The following is a 12,513-nucleotide window of genomic DNA, read 5'->3' on the forward strand; positions in this document are numbered from 1 at the left end:
ACATCGCCGACAGCCGTGTTCGCGGGCGCTGGGGGCGCGGCGCGGGCGTCCTTGGTGATGTCGGACGAATCCAACATGACGGTCAGAGATGCTTGCAGCAATATTAGTCCCGGGGCCTTTAACTATACAAAGATCTAATGAGGGGTATTTGGATTTTTTTGTTCGGCGGCAACCCCCGGCTCCTCCGTCCTTCCGGGGTTACAGTACCGCAGACGACGGAGCCAAAAGCGCCCACAAGGGGGGGGGGGGGGGGGGGGGGGAGTGATGGCTGTGATGACTGTGATGGCGATGTGGTGGTGGTCGAGGTCATCGAGCTCGGAGCCCTGGTCTTGTCCTGGTTCCATCGATGCGCTCATGTTTGGTTTATCGTTGGGAAGGTGAACGACGCGTCTGACGGCCATTCTTTGCTGCTGAAACGCAATGGCTGTTCGCCCATGTCCACCAATGGTCATTGCTACTGATTCCGCGTCACGTCAGAAAGGTCTGACAATGGTAATTGGCATCATTCCATTCACAGTCACACGCATCCACGTCTACACGCCCGCCATCGCCATCTTCACCGATTAGCACCAACAGCAATCGAGCTCCATCACTCCGCAGCCAGAGCCTTTGCCCAGCCTTTCGTCTGCAGGTATCCGGGGGGGCGGGGTGAAGCCAACTGTCGGGCGTTGCGAGCGCATCGTTGTTTTTTTCTGCGGCGACTCTCGTCGTGCAGAGTGCGGCGGAAAACGGTGTTTGTCGGTCAATCGCAGACGCATTCCCCTCTCTCCTTTCCCGTGTAAGTCGCCGCCGGCCCTCACGTGCGGACAAAGGGCAGGCAGGGCGACCTGCTCCCAGCTTGCCTACCTTTTCACAGTGGGGAGAGCGTGGCGCATTGATCCCCACCATACCACAACTATGTCCCACATACCCATAGTCGTAATAGCAAGGCCTGCTTCTGTCGTACCATGGCTGCCAGGGGCCTTCCTGCCCCCCCCCCCCCCCCCCTTCGTCGCGACAGCCAAAAGGCCATTGGGCGTTTTTTTGGGGGTCTTCCTCCCCCCAACCACCAATGTGGTGGTGGAGCTGTGTGGGGGGAAAGGAGGTGCACAAGGCGAATGACTCACATGAACAGTGGACGTTAATGTGACGGTCATGGTTTGCGCGTGTGGGGGGCGGCATGTGGTGGTGTGCGGGGCGACGGGGCTGGAAATGGAATGTTGGCGGGGCGCGTGCTTGGGCGGTGGGTGGCGGGCTGCGGTTTGATCGATGGCGTTCCTGGCGGGTTGGGTTGGCACGTGGCGGGATGGGCGACAGACATCACCATGACGCGTGTTGTTGTGGCTATTGGAGTGCTTGTACTTGGCATGATTGCGTGCTGCTCTGGACAGTATATTCTTGCTGGACCGAATGAGGGCGCGGTACAGACGCCGGCTGTCCCTGCTGCGCCTTCGGGCGGACCGGCCTCGTTTGTGGACTGGCTGTACCGGACGACGTGGCTTGATACCGACACGTCGGCGATGCCGTCTGTGAGTGTCCCTGGGCTTGCGGGCGTGGGTGGCTCTGTCTCTCTGTACTCGCCGAGCTCGGCGTCGTGCACAGGCGGCTGTGACATCCTGCTCCGGTCAGACGTGTCTGTGGTCGAGCTGACCGAGGTCCAGCTCGGGCGTCCGGGCGTGGCTAACGACCAGCCGACGACGTTTTGGATTTCCAACACGGATATGCGGTCGACAGCACAGTTGAAGGCGGTTGGCTCTGCCAACGTGGGCCTTGTGTTCAATTCTGACCGCAACGTGCGGTTCCTTGCGGGCATGAGCGTGCAGATGGACTCGAACAGTGATCGGTTCTCGGTGGTGGCTTCTGGCGGTCTCGGCTCAGGGGCGCTCTCTGCCAACGCGGTGGTGCTTGTCAACCAGGGCACGCTGGACCTTGCAGCGACTAACGCGGAGATCAACTTTCCGCTTGTGCTCGCGCTTGGGTCGGGCACTGCGGTCAACGTGGTGATGAACCCCGGCGGCCGGTTCACTTTTGGCGGGCTTGATGGACGGGCCGGAACGGTGACGACGGTGACGATCGACACGGAGCAGACGTTTGACCTTGGCTCGTACACCTGCCTTGACGGTGCGGTGCATGTGCTCAACGTCAAGGGCGACACGGCGCCGCTTGTGGCGCCGAAGATCAACTTTGGCTGCACCCTTCGGCAGGCGTCCGAGGCTGGTAACGTGCAGCTTGCAGTCGACGGCTCGGGCCTGGGTGGCCTGCTCTTTGGCGAGCTCTCGCTCGAGTGCGCGTCCGGGACCTGCATCACTGCGCTCATCCACGAGCTGCAGACGCAGAAGGGCTCGGTGATCAAGTTTGGCAACACCAACGACAACCAGCTGGTCATGCCGCCGGTCGACGCGCTCGGCTCGCCGATGAAGCTCAACTCGGACGTGGTGTGGCCGGTAGGCGTGGTCGGTACCATTGCCGGCGGCCCGCTCGGGCTCACTGACCGCGGCCGGGTGGTTGTCAACGCGCCGACAACGGCTGTCATCAACTCGAACGTGGTCCTCACCGCGGGTCAGATCCTTATTGTGTACACCAACAAGACGCAGTTTGACACGCCGTGGCTCTCGTTTGGCCCGGCATCGACCATCCAGCTTGCCGCGCCAGTTGTTCTCGACATTACCGCCATCCAGGACGAGGTTCAGTACGGTGACAAGCTTGTGCTCTTCACCCACGCCCAGGGTGCGCTCGTTGGCGGCTCGATCGCCTCGGTCGTCATCAAGGGCTGGGACCTCGGCCGCGAGGGCGACGAGTCGTCGATGCAGTACAAGGAGACCTCGGTCGAGTTTACCTTTGTCGAGGTCGACTACGGACCCTCGTGCAACGGCTCCGAGTGCCAGCCGCCGGTCGACAACCCGCTCAACGACACCACCGACGCCGTTGTCGCGCCCGTCATTGTCCAGAAGTCGTCCGGCATGTCCGCTGGCGTCATCGCCGGCATCATCATCGCCGTCATCCTTTTCATCCTCATCATTGCTGGCATTATCGCTGCCTTTGTTCTTCTCCGCAAGCGCAACCGCCTCCGCGACAACGTCGGCAAGGACGGCGAAGAGATGCCTGACATGGGCGAGGACGACCGCTTCTAACGCCCCACTCACCCTCCTTTGTCACTCCTGCTTGCAGTCGTGGCTCCGGCGCCGGAACCGGTGGCTCTCGGCACGCTGACTTTGTTTTCCCCTGCTCACCTCCGACCCTAAACCCTCGATGTCGGGAACTGTCTGCTTCCCACTCGCATTGGCGGTCTGCCTGTCGACGGCCGACCGGCCGCCAACCCGAAAGAACGGCGGCCACTCAACGACGCCCCTCCCCCCCTCCCCCCGCTTTGAGCGCTGACATGAATGTGCTGTACACCGGCAAGAGTCCTGACGGAACATCAGCCACCGTCCATGTCGACGGCCGCATGTACACCATTCCCTCCAGCTGGCTGCCTGAAGACGAGCCGACCGAGGGGACGTGGTTGACGGCACGCCGGCTGGAGGCCAACAGGCTCCTCTCGGCGACCAACGAGCGGGTCCTTGGCCTCCCGGACGAAGTGGCGCTCATGATTCTGGAGCAGCTCGACGATCGCTCGTTGGCGGCGGCCTCGGCCGTGGCGAGGGCGTGGCACCGGCTGGCGGTCGACAGCGGATTGTGGAACAAGCGCTCAAGCGTAGTCTGGGGATCGGCGTATGGGGGTTCGGGCCGGGCACTCCAGAGCGGCAAGGCTGGGTACGTAGCTCGGGCCGCGCATCACGCGCGATGGATGACTGGTGATGTTGTGTATCTGGATCCATCGGGCTCAACGTTGCCGAAAGCAGGGCGAAAGGGCAAGAAGGTGGGCAGGGGTGTGCCCGGTGGCGAGGGCGTCGACTTTGTCCCGGCCTTCCGCACCTCTGTCCACTCGGCGATGATCTCCACAGCCGAGTTTACCAGCGACGGCCTGCTGATGACCGGAGGGTGGGACGGCGCCGTGGTGACGTACGCGCTTGGGGCCACCGGCGGCCTCACACATGTCATGCCAACGGCGCGGTTTGATCTCGGGCTCAACAACATCAACGCGCTGGCAGTCTGCGATGGCTCAACCTTTGCTGTCGGCCTCACCGCCAACTCGGGGGCGCGCTGCGGCTCATCGACCGCGCAAACGGCAATGTGGTGGCTCGGCTCGACGAGAGTGCCGGCGGCCACGCGCGGACGGTGTGGGACGTGGTTTCCGCGCCGTGGGCAGACGGCGACGTTGTGCTCTCGTGCGGACAGGATGCGCGGGTGGTGATGTGGGATGTGCGGCAGGGGTGTGCGGCCAGCGAGATGGTGGCAGCGCAGCGGCCGGTCGTCTCGCTCGCGGCACAGGTCCTTGGCGGCGCTCAGCTGGTGTACGCCGCTGCTGAAGAGTCGACCGTCGCGGTCTACGACGCGCGGCGGCCGTCTTCTCCGCTGCAAACGCTCGAGCTGCCCGGCCGTGGAACGCTTGTCGGTGTCCACGGTGACGACGTTGTGTTCAGCGCAGCACTGAGCTCGAATGGCGGGGGACGACTCATCGATGTCCGCCCCGACGCGGGCGATGCCGGCGGTGCCGGGCCGAGTGCGGCCGCCGATGAGGGCTCTGGCATTCACGGCAGCGTCTCGCACTTTGTGTGGTGCGACGGCCGGCTTGAGATGCGGGGGGAGTATCTGACCGGGCGAGGGACGCCGCACGGGTTTGTTCTCGACGAGGCCAAGTTTGGCTTTGCCGCCTACAGCGAGGTTGTCCTCTGGTCGCGGGTCGATGCCGACCGGGACGATCCGCTGGGAGTGACTCGCCGGCCGCGACTGCTCCGCGACGTCGGCGACAACTCGGTTCTTGGTCTCGCGACGACCGATGACTTACTTGTTACCTGCGGCGAGTGGATCGACTCGAGTTCGGGGACAGCCGCGTTTGTTGGCAATCTCACCGTGCGTCAGTTTGTGCCCCAGTAGCAAAGGAAGCGAGGGTTGAGCGATGGATTGAATGGCTACGGTTGCGCTTCGTTCCCGCAGCCGTCCTTGTGACTGTCTTGACTTGACCGTCTGTGCATGCCCTCGCATCCGATGGCAATGACTTGCGCGTCGGACCCGATCACGGCTGAGAACCACACGGCGAGCCACTCGTGTCGATTATCGGTCGTTGCGTTTATCAATGTCAGCGTCCATCAAGAACCTTGCATGGGAGATCTCCAAGCTGGAGGCTGCCTGCGGCTACTATGTCTCCATTCGCAAGGCACGGCTGCTGAAGAAGACCCGCAAGGTGCGGAGGGAGAGAACAGAAGCACTTGCTCCGCTGTGGGAGGAAAAGCAGCGCCAGAAGCGTGCGCAGGCCGAGCAAGCGGCCGCCCAACGTGGCAGCGAGGATGGCAGCGAGGATGGCGAGAGCGAGACCGAGACCGAGAGCGGGAGCGAGGCAAAGCCGGCTGCGCCAAAGGCAGCGAGCGCGTCGGGCTCGGACACGGGCTCGGACACGGGCTCGGGCTCGGGCTCGGCCTCAAACTCGCAGTCGGGCAGCTCGTCGAGCGGATCGTCGAGCTCAAGCTCGAGCTCTGGTTCGGGTTCGGGCGCGGGCACTGGGCCTCTGGCCGGAAAGAAGACCGGAGGAGACGGCGATGGCAGTGGGTCGGGATCCGAGTCGAGCGGGAGCAAGGAGACGCGGCGGGCGCTGCTGCTGGCCGAGGCCAAGCGGGTGCGGGAAGAGTACTACGCGAACCGGAAGAAGCTCGCCGAGCTCCGGCGGATCCGTGCGGCGCAGCGGGCGTTTACAGGACTCACGCGGCTGTGGGCCGGCATCAAGTCCGGCATGTCCAAGGCCAAGGTCAAGCTCATCCGCAAGATCAAGAAGTTGCGCAAGGAAAAGGCTGCTGCCACGGAGCTGGCCAAGCAGGAGGCCCGACTCGAGGCGCTCAAGGCCGCCAGCACCGGCTCGGTCTTCCAGGCTTGGACCCGCCGCGAGAAGCTCAAGAAGCTGCTCTCCGCCAAGCTGACGTGGTACCCCAGACCACACGGCGCTAACGTGACCCGCGACGCCAAGAAGTTTGTTGGCACTATCATCGACGTTGTGGCGGGCGAGGTCAACAAGGTTGCTCGCAACCACGGGTACGCCATCGACAGCGCGCCGCAGGCGCCAGCTACCATCCTTGAGCTGGTGGCGTCGCGGCCCGAGGCGGCGAATGCCAAGGCCGAGCTCATCGGCCTGCTTGACGAAGAGTACGCCCAGGTTGTCCACGCCTCGTCAGGTGGCAAGGTTGTGGTCGACGAGCCGGCCGAGGCCGAGCGCCGCCCGCCGCCCGTTCCGGTCTTTGACGACGGCGAGCCGATCGACGACGGTCTGTTTGTGGCCTCACTCGCCGCCGCAGCTGGCCCGCCGCAGTCCAAGCGCAAGCGCACCCACACCGCAGAGTCTAGCGAGCCCGGCGCCGAGCCGCCGGCCAAGAAGAAGAGGAAGAAGAACCGCATGGGTCAGCGTGACCGCCAGCGCATGGCCGAGGCCAGGTTTGGCGAGAATGCCAAGCATGTCCAGCGCCAGGCCGAAGAGTATGAGCGCCGGCAGCGCAAGTTCCAGCGCCGCGCAGAGGCCGCCCAGCGTGCCGAGCTGGCCGCCCAGGCCAAGGCCAAGGCCCAGGCCCAGGCCAAGCCGGCCAAGCCGCCGAAGAAGCTGCATCCGTCGTGGGAGGCCAAGAAGGCTCGCAAGGCCGCCGTCACCCACATCGACACCGCGCCGGCCAACCCCAAGGTGGTCAAGTTTGACGATGACGACGAGTGAGACCGATTGCAGGTAAAGGTGCTGCCTACCGAGGCCGCGGGCTCAAGGCGAGCCGTAGTCGGCTTACGGTCGCAGCGGCTTGAGGCCGTACTTTTGCGCACCCTGTTCCACGCCGCGACCCGGTGCTCGACATCGCCGCCACGCGGCACAACGAGGCTATCATCGATGACAATGTCGTCAAACGCACCGCGCCGGGCATGCGGATCGCCTGGAGTCGCCGCCTGGGTGGGCTGGGCGTGTGCAGTGGCAACGATGTGTGCCCGGTGATCGGCGAGGAGCTTCTGCCGCTTGCGCGCCGACGCCACGCCCGGCTCGTCCTCGGATTGCTCGCCGTCTTTGGGCGTGTCAAGGACAGCCGCCCAGCCGACCTCCGAGTCCGAGTCCGACTCGGAATCCGAGTCCGAGTCCGAGTCCGAGCTGCCGCGGCGTGCCCGGCGCGCCGCCCGCTTGGCGGCACGCGCAGCGCGACGCGCCTCCTCGTCGTCGATCGACGGCAGCTCCGGAGCCGGTGTCGGCTCTGGAGCTAGCACTCGCAGCCCGTCATCCATCGGCACAGCATCCTGGGGCAAGTCCATCAGGGCCGAGTGATACGGCCCGACCAGGCCATTTTCCTCGAGAACAATGCGGGGCGGCATGCGTGGGAGGATGACGCCAAACAGCTCTGTGGCGACCAGAAGGCGCTCGATGAGCTCGTCCATGTGCATGCGGACCATACCGCCTGTCTGACGCACTCTCAGCGAGCGATAGTCGTCAAGCACCGGCTCGAGAGCAGCGTAGATGATGGTCGGACTCGCGACGAGTCGGAGGTACATGGCAGCGAGGAGGCGAAGGTACTTGAACTCGCTATTAGCGATCATAGCCTGAACAGCCTCGATTGCCGGCTGGACTTGCAACATCTTGAGCAGCAGACATATAAACGGCGTGGGCCGACCATGCGAGCCGTATGTCCCGCCGGCATACTTGAGACAAATAGCCTTGTCGAGCAGCGAGCGGGCGTCGAGCGCCACACACTCGGACACGTAGTACCTCGTCCGGAACACCCTACTCCGCGTCAGCTCGTCAATGAGATGCTGAGGGTCCATCCCGTGTACGTTCACGGCATATTTTTGCGTAGAGTGCGCCATGGTGCTCTGCCTTGCCTGGGCCGAGGTCGGAGAGTCGAGTGGGTGCGGGGTGAGTTGGGTAGTGCGGGAGGGAGTGGTGGAGGGCGGAGCGGGAAGCTGTAGCCCGGGGAGCGAGTGCATGGGAGCGATGCAGACATGGTGTGATGATGGGCGAGTGTGTTCATGGTTTGATAAGACAGGATGTCAGATGGGGGCTTGCATCAACTTCTCGGTGGCATGGACGTTGTGTGATGATGGTGTCGCATCACCATGAAGCGGCTTGAACGCTTGCTAGCCGGCTGCTTGCTGGCGGCTTCGATGGCTACGTATGCGTCTTGGTCTCCACAATATGATGTTGCTGCTGCAACTCCTGCTCCTACTGCCCATGTTGCTCCTGCACTTGCTACTATGCTGGGTTACCAAGCGATGAGCACGGGCGATGGAGCTACAGCAATTGGCAGGCGGCAACCAAGTCGGCCGCAGTCGGCCGCGAGTCAGGCGAGGTCGCGAGCGCCGAGGAGAGGACCGAGGTGAGACATGATGGGATGCCGAGGCTCAGCGGGTCGATGACGTCGCCGGCCATGATGATCATGGCTAGCTGCATGGCAGGCACGCTGCAGAAGTCGGAAAGGCGGCCGGGCAGAGGATCTCCAGAATGACCATGGCGGCTGCGTATACGTCCGACGACTCGGTCGGAATCATGCCGATCAGCTGCTCCGGCGTGGTATACGCCACCGACGGCGAGACTGTCACCGTGTTGAGGTTCGCCTTGAGCGACCAAACGCCAACGTCTGAGAACATGATTGCAGCCGGAGCCGACGATGATGCATCGGGGAGATGGATGTTGCCCGGCTTGATTGCGCCGTGGACGACGCCGGCGGCATGGAGCGCTGCAAGGCCCTGCGCCACCAGGAGAATGTATGTGCTTCGGGTCGCCTTGGAGAGCGGAATGTAGTCGGTCTGCGCCAGCGACTTGCCCGGTACCAGCGCCGAAGCCATTGCCAGCGAGCCTGCGTCGAGGCAAACGCTCGCTACATGGGACACGCACGGGATCGACGCCATGACCTGATGAGCCGAGAACAGCGTCGTGGCAAAGTCGACGAGCGCGTTGGGCGCTAGGCGGTCCTGCAGCATGACCTTGACCGCAACGTCTGGCGAGCCGCTACGAGTTGTCGAGGCCATGAAGACACGGCCAAACGAGCCAGTTCCGATGCGGTTGATCTCGCGGATGCACGACTTGACAAACTTGGCCGGCATGAGCGGCAGGTCGTGGTGCTCGTGTGATTCCGTCATCAGCTGATTCCAGGCTGTCTGCAGCGACCGGAGCCGCGCATCCACATCGCCCGACATGGCCCACACAGCGCCGGCTCCGACAGCGTTGGAGATAACAGCCAGATGCGGTGCGGCAAAGTGGATGAATCCGGCGCTAACGCCTTCGTACGCGTCGAGCAAGAGCCCAGGACCACACGCCTCCCACGCCTCTTTCGCCATCAGCACCACAAACGGCATCGGGTGCGCCTCGTCATCGACAACAACGTCTGGCAGCTCCTTGGACGGTGCCACTGACGCGATGCTCGGCGGCACGCCCTTGTCCAGCGCCAATGACCGCGTTGTGGTCCGCAACTCATGCGCGCTTTCTAGTGCGGAACCCGAGTACGTTGACTTGCCGGTCCGTGGATCCATGGGGCCGGTCTCAGCCTCGCCGGTCGACACCAATGCAATCAAGGTAAGCGGCGTGGGCGGCAGCTGTGACCACGCCGCCTCCACGTCCCGCATCACAAGAGAAAGGGCCTTTGTAACCTGCGACGGCCGTGCGCACACGCCCACAATCGACTCGATTGACCAGGTCTCCAGAAAGACCGACAGCGACGAAAAGTTGTCGCGAACCAGAGAGTGGAAGGCCTTCATATGCGGCCCGACGCTGGCCTCGCCAGCCGATCCCAGTAAGTGCTCAAGTCCGGGCACAATGAGCGTCAAGGTGTAGACATCGCCCTCGGGCTCCCGGACCGATGACGGGTATACCAGCCGCGATGGGTTGTTGATGGTAGACAGCCGCTCGGCAAGATCGTCCAGCGTCGCTCGTTGGTTGGGATCATGCGCGAGGGCCGCGTACAAGGCCGAGACGTACACCGGATGCAGGCCCGGCATGAGGACGTCGTTCGGGAGCTTGGCTGTCCCCGCCATGACCTCGAGAGCAACGACAATCGGATCGGATGCCGAGCCGTAGGGCGGGAGCCGCGATGCCATCTCCCACATGACCACGCCAAGCGAGTAGATGTCGGCAATGGCGTGAGAGTCGACTGTCGACGCCAGCACCTCGGGTGCGGTCCACAGCAGGGTGCCCAGCGGCGCATCGAGCTCCATGGGTACATTGCTTGGCGACGGCGAGGCCGTTTGCTTGCCCTTGCCACCTCCAGTGCCTTGAGGCTCGGCCTCGACGGCGGCAAACTTGGAGAGGCCAAAGTCGGTCAGCTTGGGCATCCAGCCGTCCGAGAGGAGCACGTTTAGCGACTTGATGTCGCGGTGGGTGATGTCGTTAGAGTGAAGGAAGCGGAGGCCAGAAACGAGACCAGCCGCCCAGTAGTAGACCATCGTCACGTCGAGCGCGATGTCCTCGGCTGAGAGGACCGCAAACAGCGAGCCGCGCGACATAAACTCAGAGACGAGCGCCGGCGGGTCGAGCGCTACTCCGAGAAGGAGCGTAATGTTGGGGTGCCGGCAGGCAAGGAGCACAGAGGCCTCAGCGGCAAACTCGGCCATGACCGCCTCGGGAATCTCGGCTTGCTCGGCATCGGGTGCCCTCGCGCTGGACGACTCGTCTGCGGGAGGGTCCGAGCACGCCAATAGCGATAGCTGCTTGACCGCCACCACGTCGCCCTTCCACATTCCGCGATGGACCACGCCGTACGCGCCGGCGCCGAGCAAAGCACCCAGCTCGAGCTCGTCAAACGGAATGATGATGTCCGAGTGCGCGTCAAGGCGGTAGGTGACCTGTGCCGACCGACGACGATGCAGAAAGAACATGATGGCGGCCACACCAAAACCAATGATGATAATCAGAGGAATGCTGACGCCAAGCGCCAGAGCAAGTGTCTTGCCTGACGATGCTGGCGAGGCATGGCAACGATCTGTACAGGCGGCGGTGGTGCGGCTGGTGACGGAGGTGGCGGCGGTGGCGGGTGGACAACCAGCCGCGGCCGACAGTCCGGGAGTAGCGCCAGCAGCGTGTTGTGAGCGTACTCGCTCAGAGCCGACTCGGCGTCTGTCGGGCTGCTGGCGAGGAGCGCGGCGAGGTCAAGAACAGGTGCGCTACATGAGCAGATGCCGAGGCTGCCGCAAGCATTCTCGCTCGAGCGAGGAAGTGAGGTAGAGCAGTTGTTGGGACAATCCGCCACCGAGTACCACCACACGTCGCCAGCCTTGATATCAATCTCCTCCAGCGAACCAGAGAAGATGACAAGCTCGGTCGCCGAGACACGGCCTCCGACGTGATCTTTCCGGCTCGGTGCAACTGCAACCGCCGGCTCGTCGGCAGTTGTGTTGGCGACGAGCGGGGCGAGGCCTGAGCTGAGGCTTGGGCTCTGAGCCAGGGGTGCAAGCGTGATCGGGTCATACGTCCACAATCCGCTGTCAATCGAGTAGAGGTAGACGGCACCACCTGCGTCGGCGCCATGGACCATAGCCAGTGTCCGTGCCGGATCTCCCAGCGGGACGATGACCTCGTCCTCGATCGGCGGCGGCCAGACGGCGGCAGGATCAGACGGGCGCGGGATCGGTTGCCAGATCCGCGGACCATAGTCAAAGGTCCACATGTCGTCGAGGACGTCGTCGCCAAATGCGCCGCCGAACATGTAGACGAGGCCGTCGTCTGCGAGTGCCATGAACGAGTCCTCGCGCGGTAGGGGAAGTAGGCCCGTGGTAGACGAGACCTGGAGCAGCGAGATGTCCCCCGTGGCCGAATCAAAGTCGTATAACTTGTTTGACGTCGGGTTCGCCAGAGAATTCCGATCAAGGCCTCCAAAGATGATAAAGTGCGGGACGCCTGAGGTAGGATCGGTGACAGCGACGCCTGTTGCATCCTTCAAGCTGGCGCCACCAGGCAACGGGCCGTACGGCCCAGAGAAGAGCAGCGCACCGAGGGGCGCATCGGTAGTGTTGGCCATCCACACGTACTGCTCCAAAAAACGAACAGCACATCCGGCTCGAGCGACGTCACAACATGGTCCTCCATGAAAGGCAGTGGTGGCGGAGGCGGCGCTGATGGCGACGCCGTGTGCGGCGGAGCCATGTCGACTGCCATGCTGGTCCACTCGTTGCCGCACAGCTGCCACACATCGTTAGAAATTCCGATATCGGTCTTCCCGCCGATCACGTAAAGACATCCGCCAAGAGCAGCTGCAGCAGAGTCGTCGCGGTTCGCAGGAGTGCCAGGCCCGCTTCCATCGGGTCCTGCCCTCCATACACCTCCTTGGACAACTGCCACGAGTGACAGCATCACAACAAAATTGGAGAGCGGAAAGTGGCGGAAGCTAATTATCGTTGCCATGGTGGGAAGAGAAGGGAAGGGGAGGGGAGGAAGGAGGAAGGGGAATGGGGGGAGGAGGAGGGGGAGGGGAGTGGGGGAGGGGAGTGGGGGAGGGT

General features: G+C 63.5%; 5 protein-coding genes across 5 annotated transcripts; 3 read left to right on the top strand and 2 right to left on the bottom strand.

Moving 5' to 3' along the window:
• The first annotated feature begins 759 nt into the window (after positions 1 to 759).
• On the top strand, positions 760 to 3,238 carry AMSG_00858 (uncharacterized protein). Its single transcript, XM_013907122.1, has 2 exons — positions 760 to 778; positions 1,297 to 3,238. The coding sequence occupies exon 2, from the start codon at positions 1,305 to 1,307 to the stop codon at positions 3,108 to 3,110; it is 1,806 nt and encodes a 601-aa protein (XP_013762576.1). The 5' UTR covers positions 760 to 778; positions 1,297 to 1,304; the 3' UTR covers positions 3,111 to 3,238.
• A 120-nt stretch (positions 3,239 to 3,358) lies between these two features.
• On the top strand, positions 3,359 to 4,996 carry AMSG_00859 (uncharacterized protein; the record flags this gene model as incomplete). Its single annotated transcript, XM_013907123.1, has 2 exons — positions 3,359 to 4,093; positions 4,174 to 4,996. The coding sequence occupies 2 exons, from the start codon at positions 3,359 to 3,361 to the stop codon at positions 4,954 to 4,956; spliced, it is 1,518 nt and encodes a 505-aa protein (XP_013762577.1). The 3' UTR covers positions 4,957 to 4,996.
• A 102-nt stretch (positions 4,997 to 5,098) lies between these two features.
• AMSG_00860 (uncharacterized protein) lies at positions 5,099 to 6,802 on the top strand. Its single transcript, XM_013907124.1, has one exon. It carries the CDS (start codon positions 5,156 to 5,158, stop codon positions 6,767 to 6,769), a length of 1,614 nt encoding a protein of 537 aa, XP_013762578.1. The 5' UTR covers positions 5,099 to 5,155; the 3' UTR covers positions 6,770 to 6,802.
• Positions 6,803 to 6,832: 30 nt separating this feature from the next.
• Positions 6,833 to 7,904, bottom strand: AMSG_00861 (PRP38 pre-mRNA processing factor 38 domain containing A; the record flags this gene model as incomplete). Its single annotated transcript, XM_013907125.1, has 2 exons — positions 6,901 to 7,904; positions 6,833 to 6,871 (listed from the first exon to the last, which is right to left on the bottom strand). Exons 1-2 carry the CDS (start codon positions 7,891 to 7,893, stop codon positions 6,833 to 6,835), a joined length of 1,032 nt encoding a protein of 343 aa, XP_013762579.1. The 5' UTR covers positions 7,894 to 7,904.
• Positions 7,905 to 8,032: 128 nt separating this feature from the next.
• On the bottom strand, positions 8,033 to 12,480 carry AMSG_00862 (TKL protein kinase). The gene is made up of 2 exons (XM_013907126.1): positions 11,075 to 12,480; positions 8,033 to 10,979 (listed from the first exon to the last, which is right to left on the bottom strand). The coding sequence occupies exons 1-2, from the start codon at positions 12,033 to 12,035 to the stop codon at positions 8,467 to 8,469; spliced, it is 3,474 nt and encodes a 1,157-aa protein (XP_013762580.1). The 5' UTR covers positions 12,036 to 12,480; the 3' UTR covers positions 8,033 to 8,466.
• Between the last annotated feature and the right edge of the window lie 33 nt (positions 12,481 to 12,513).

The sequence above is a fragment of the Thecamonas trahens genome (genome assembly GCF_000142905.1).
Source record: "Thecamonas trahens ATCC 50062 unplaced genomic scaffold supercont1.3, whole genome shotgun sequence".
Taxonomy (NCBI): Eukaryota; order Apusomonadida; family Apusomonadidae; genus Thecamonas; species Thecamonas trahens.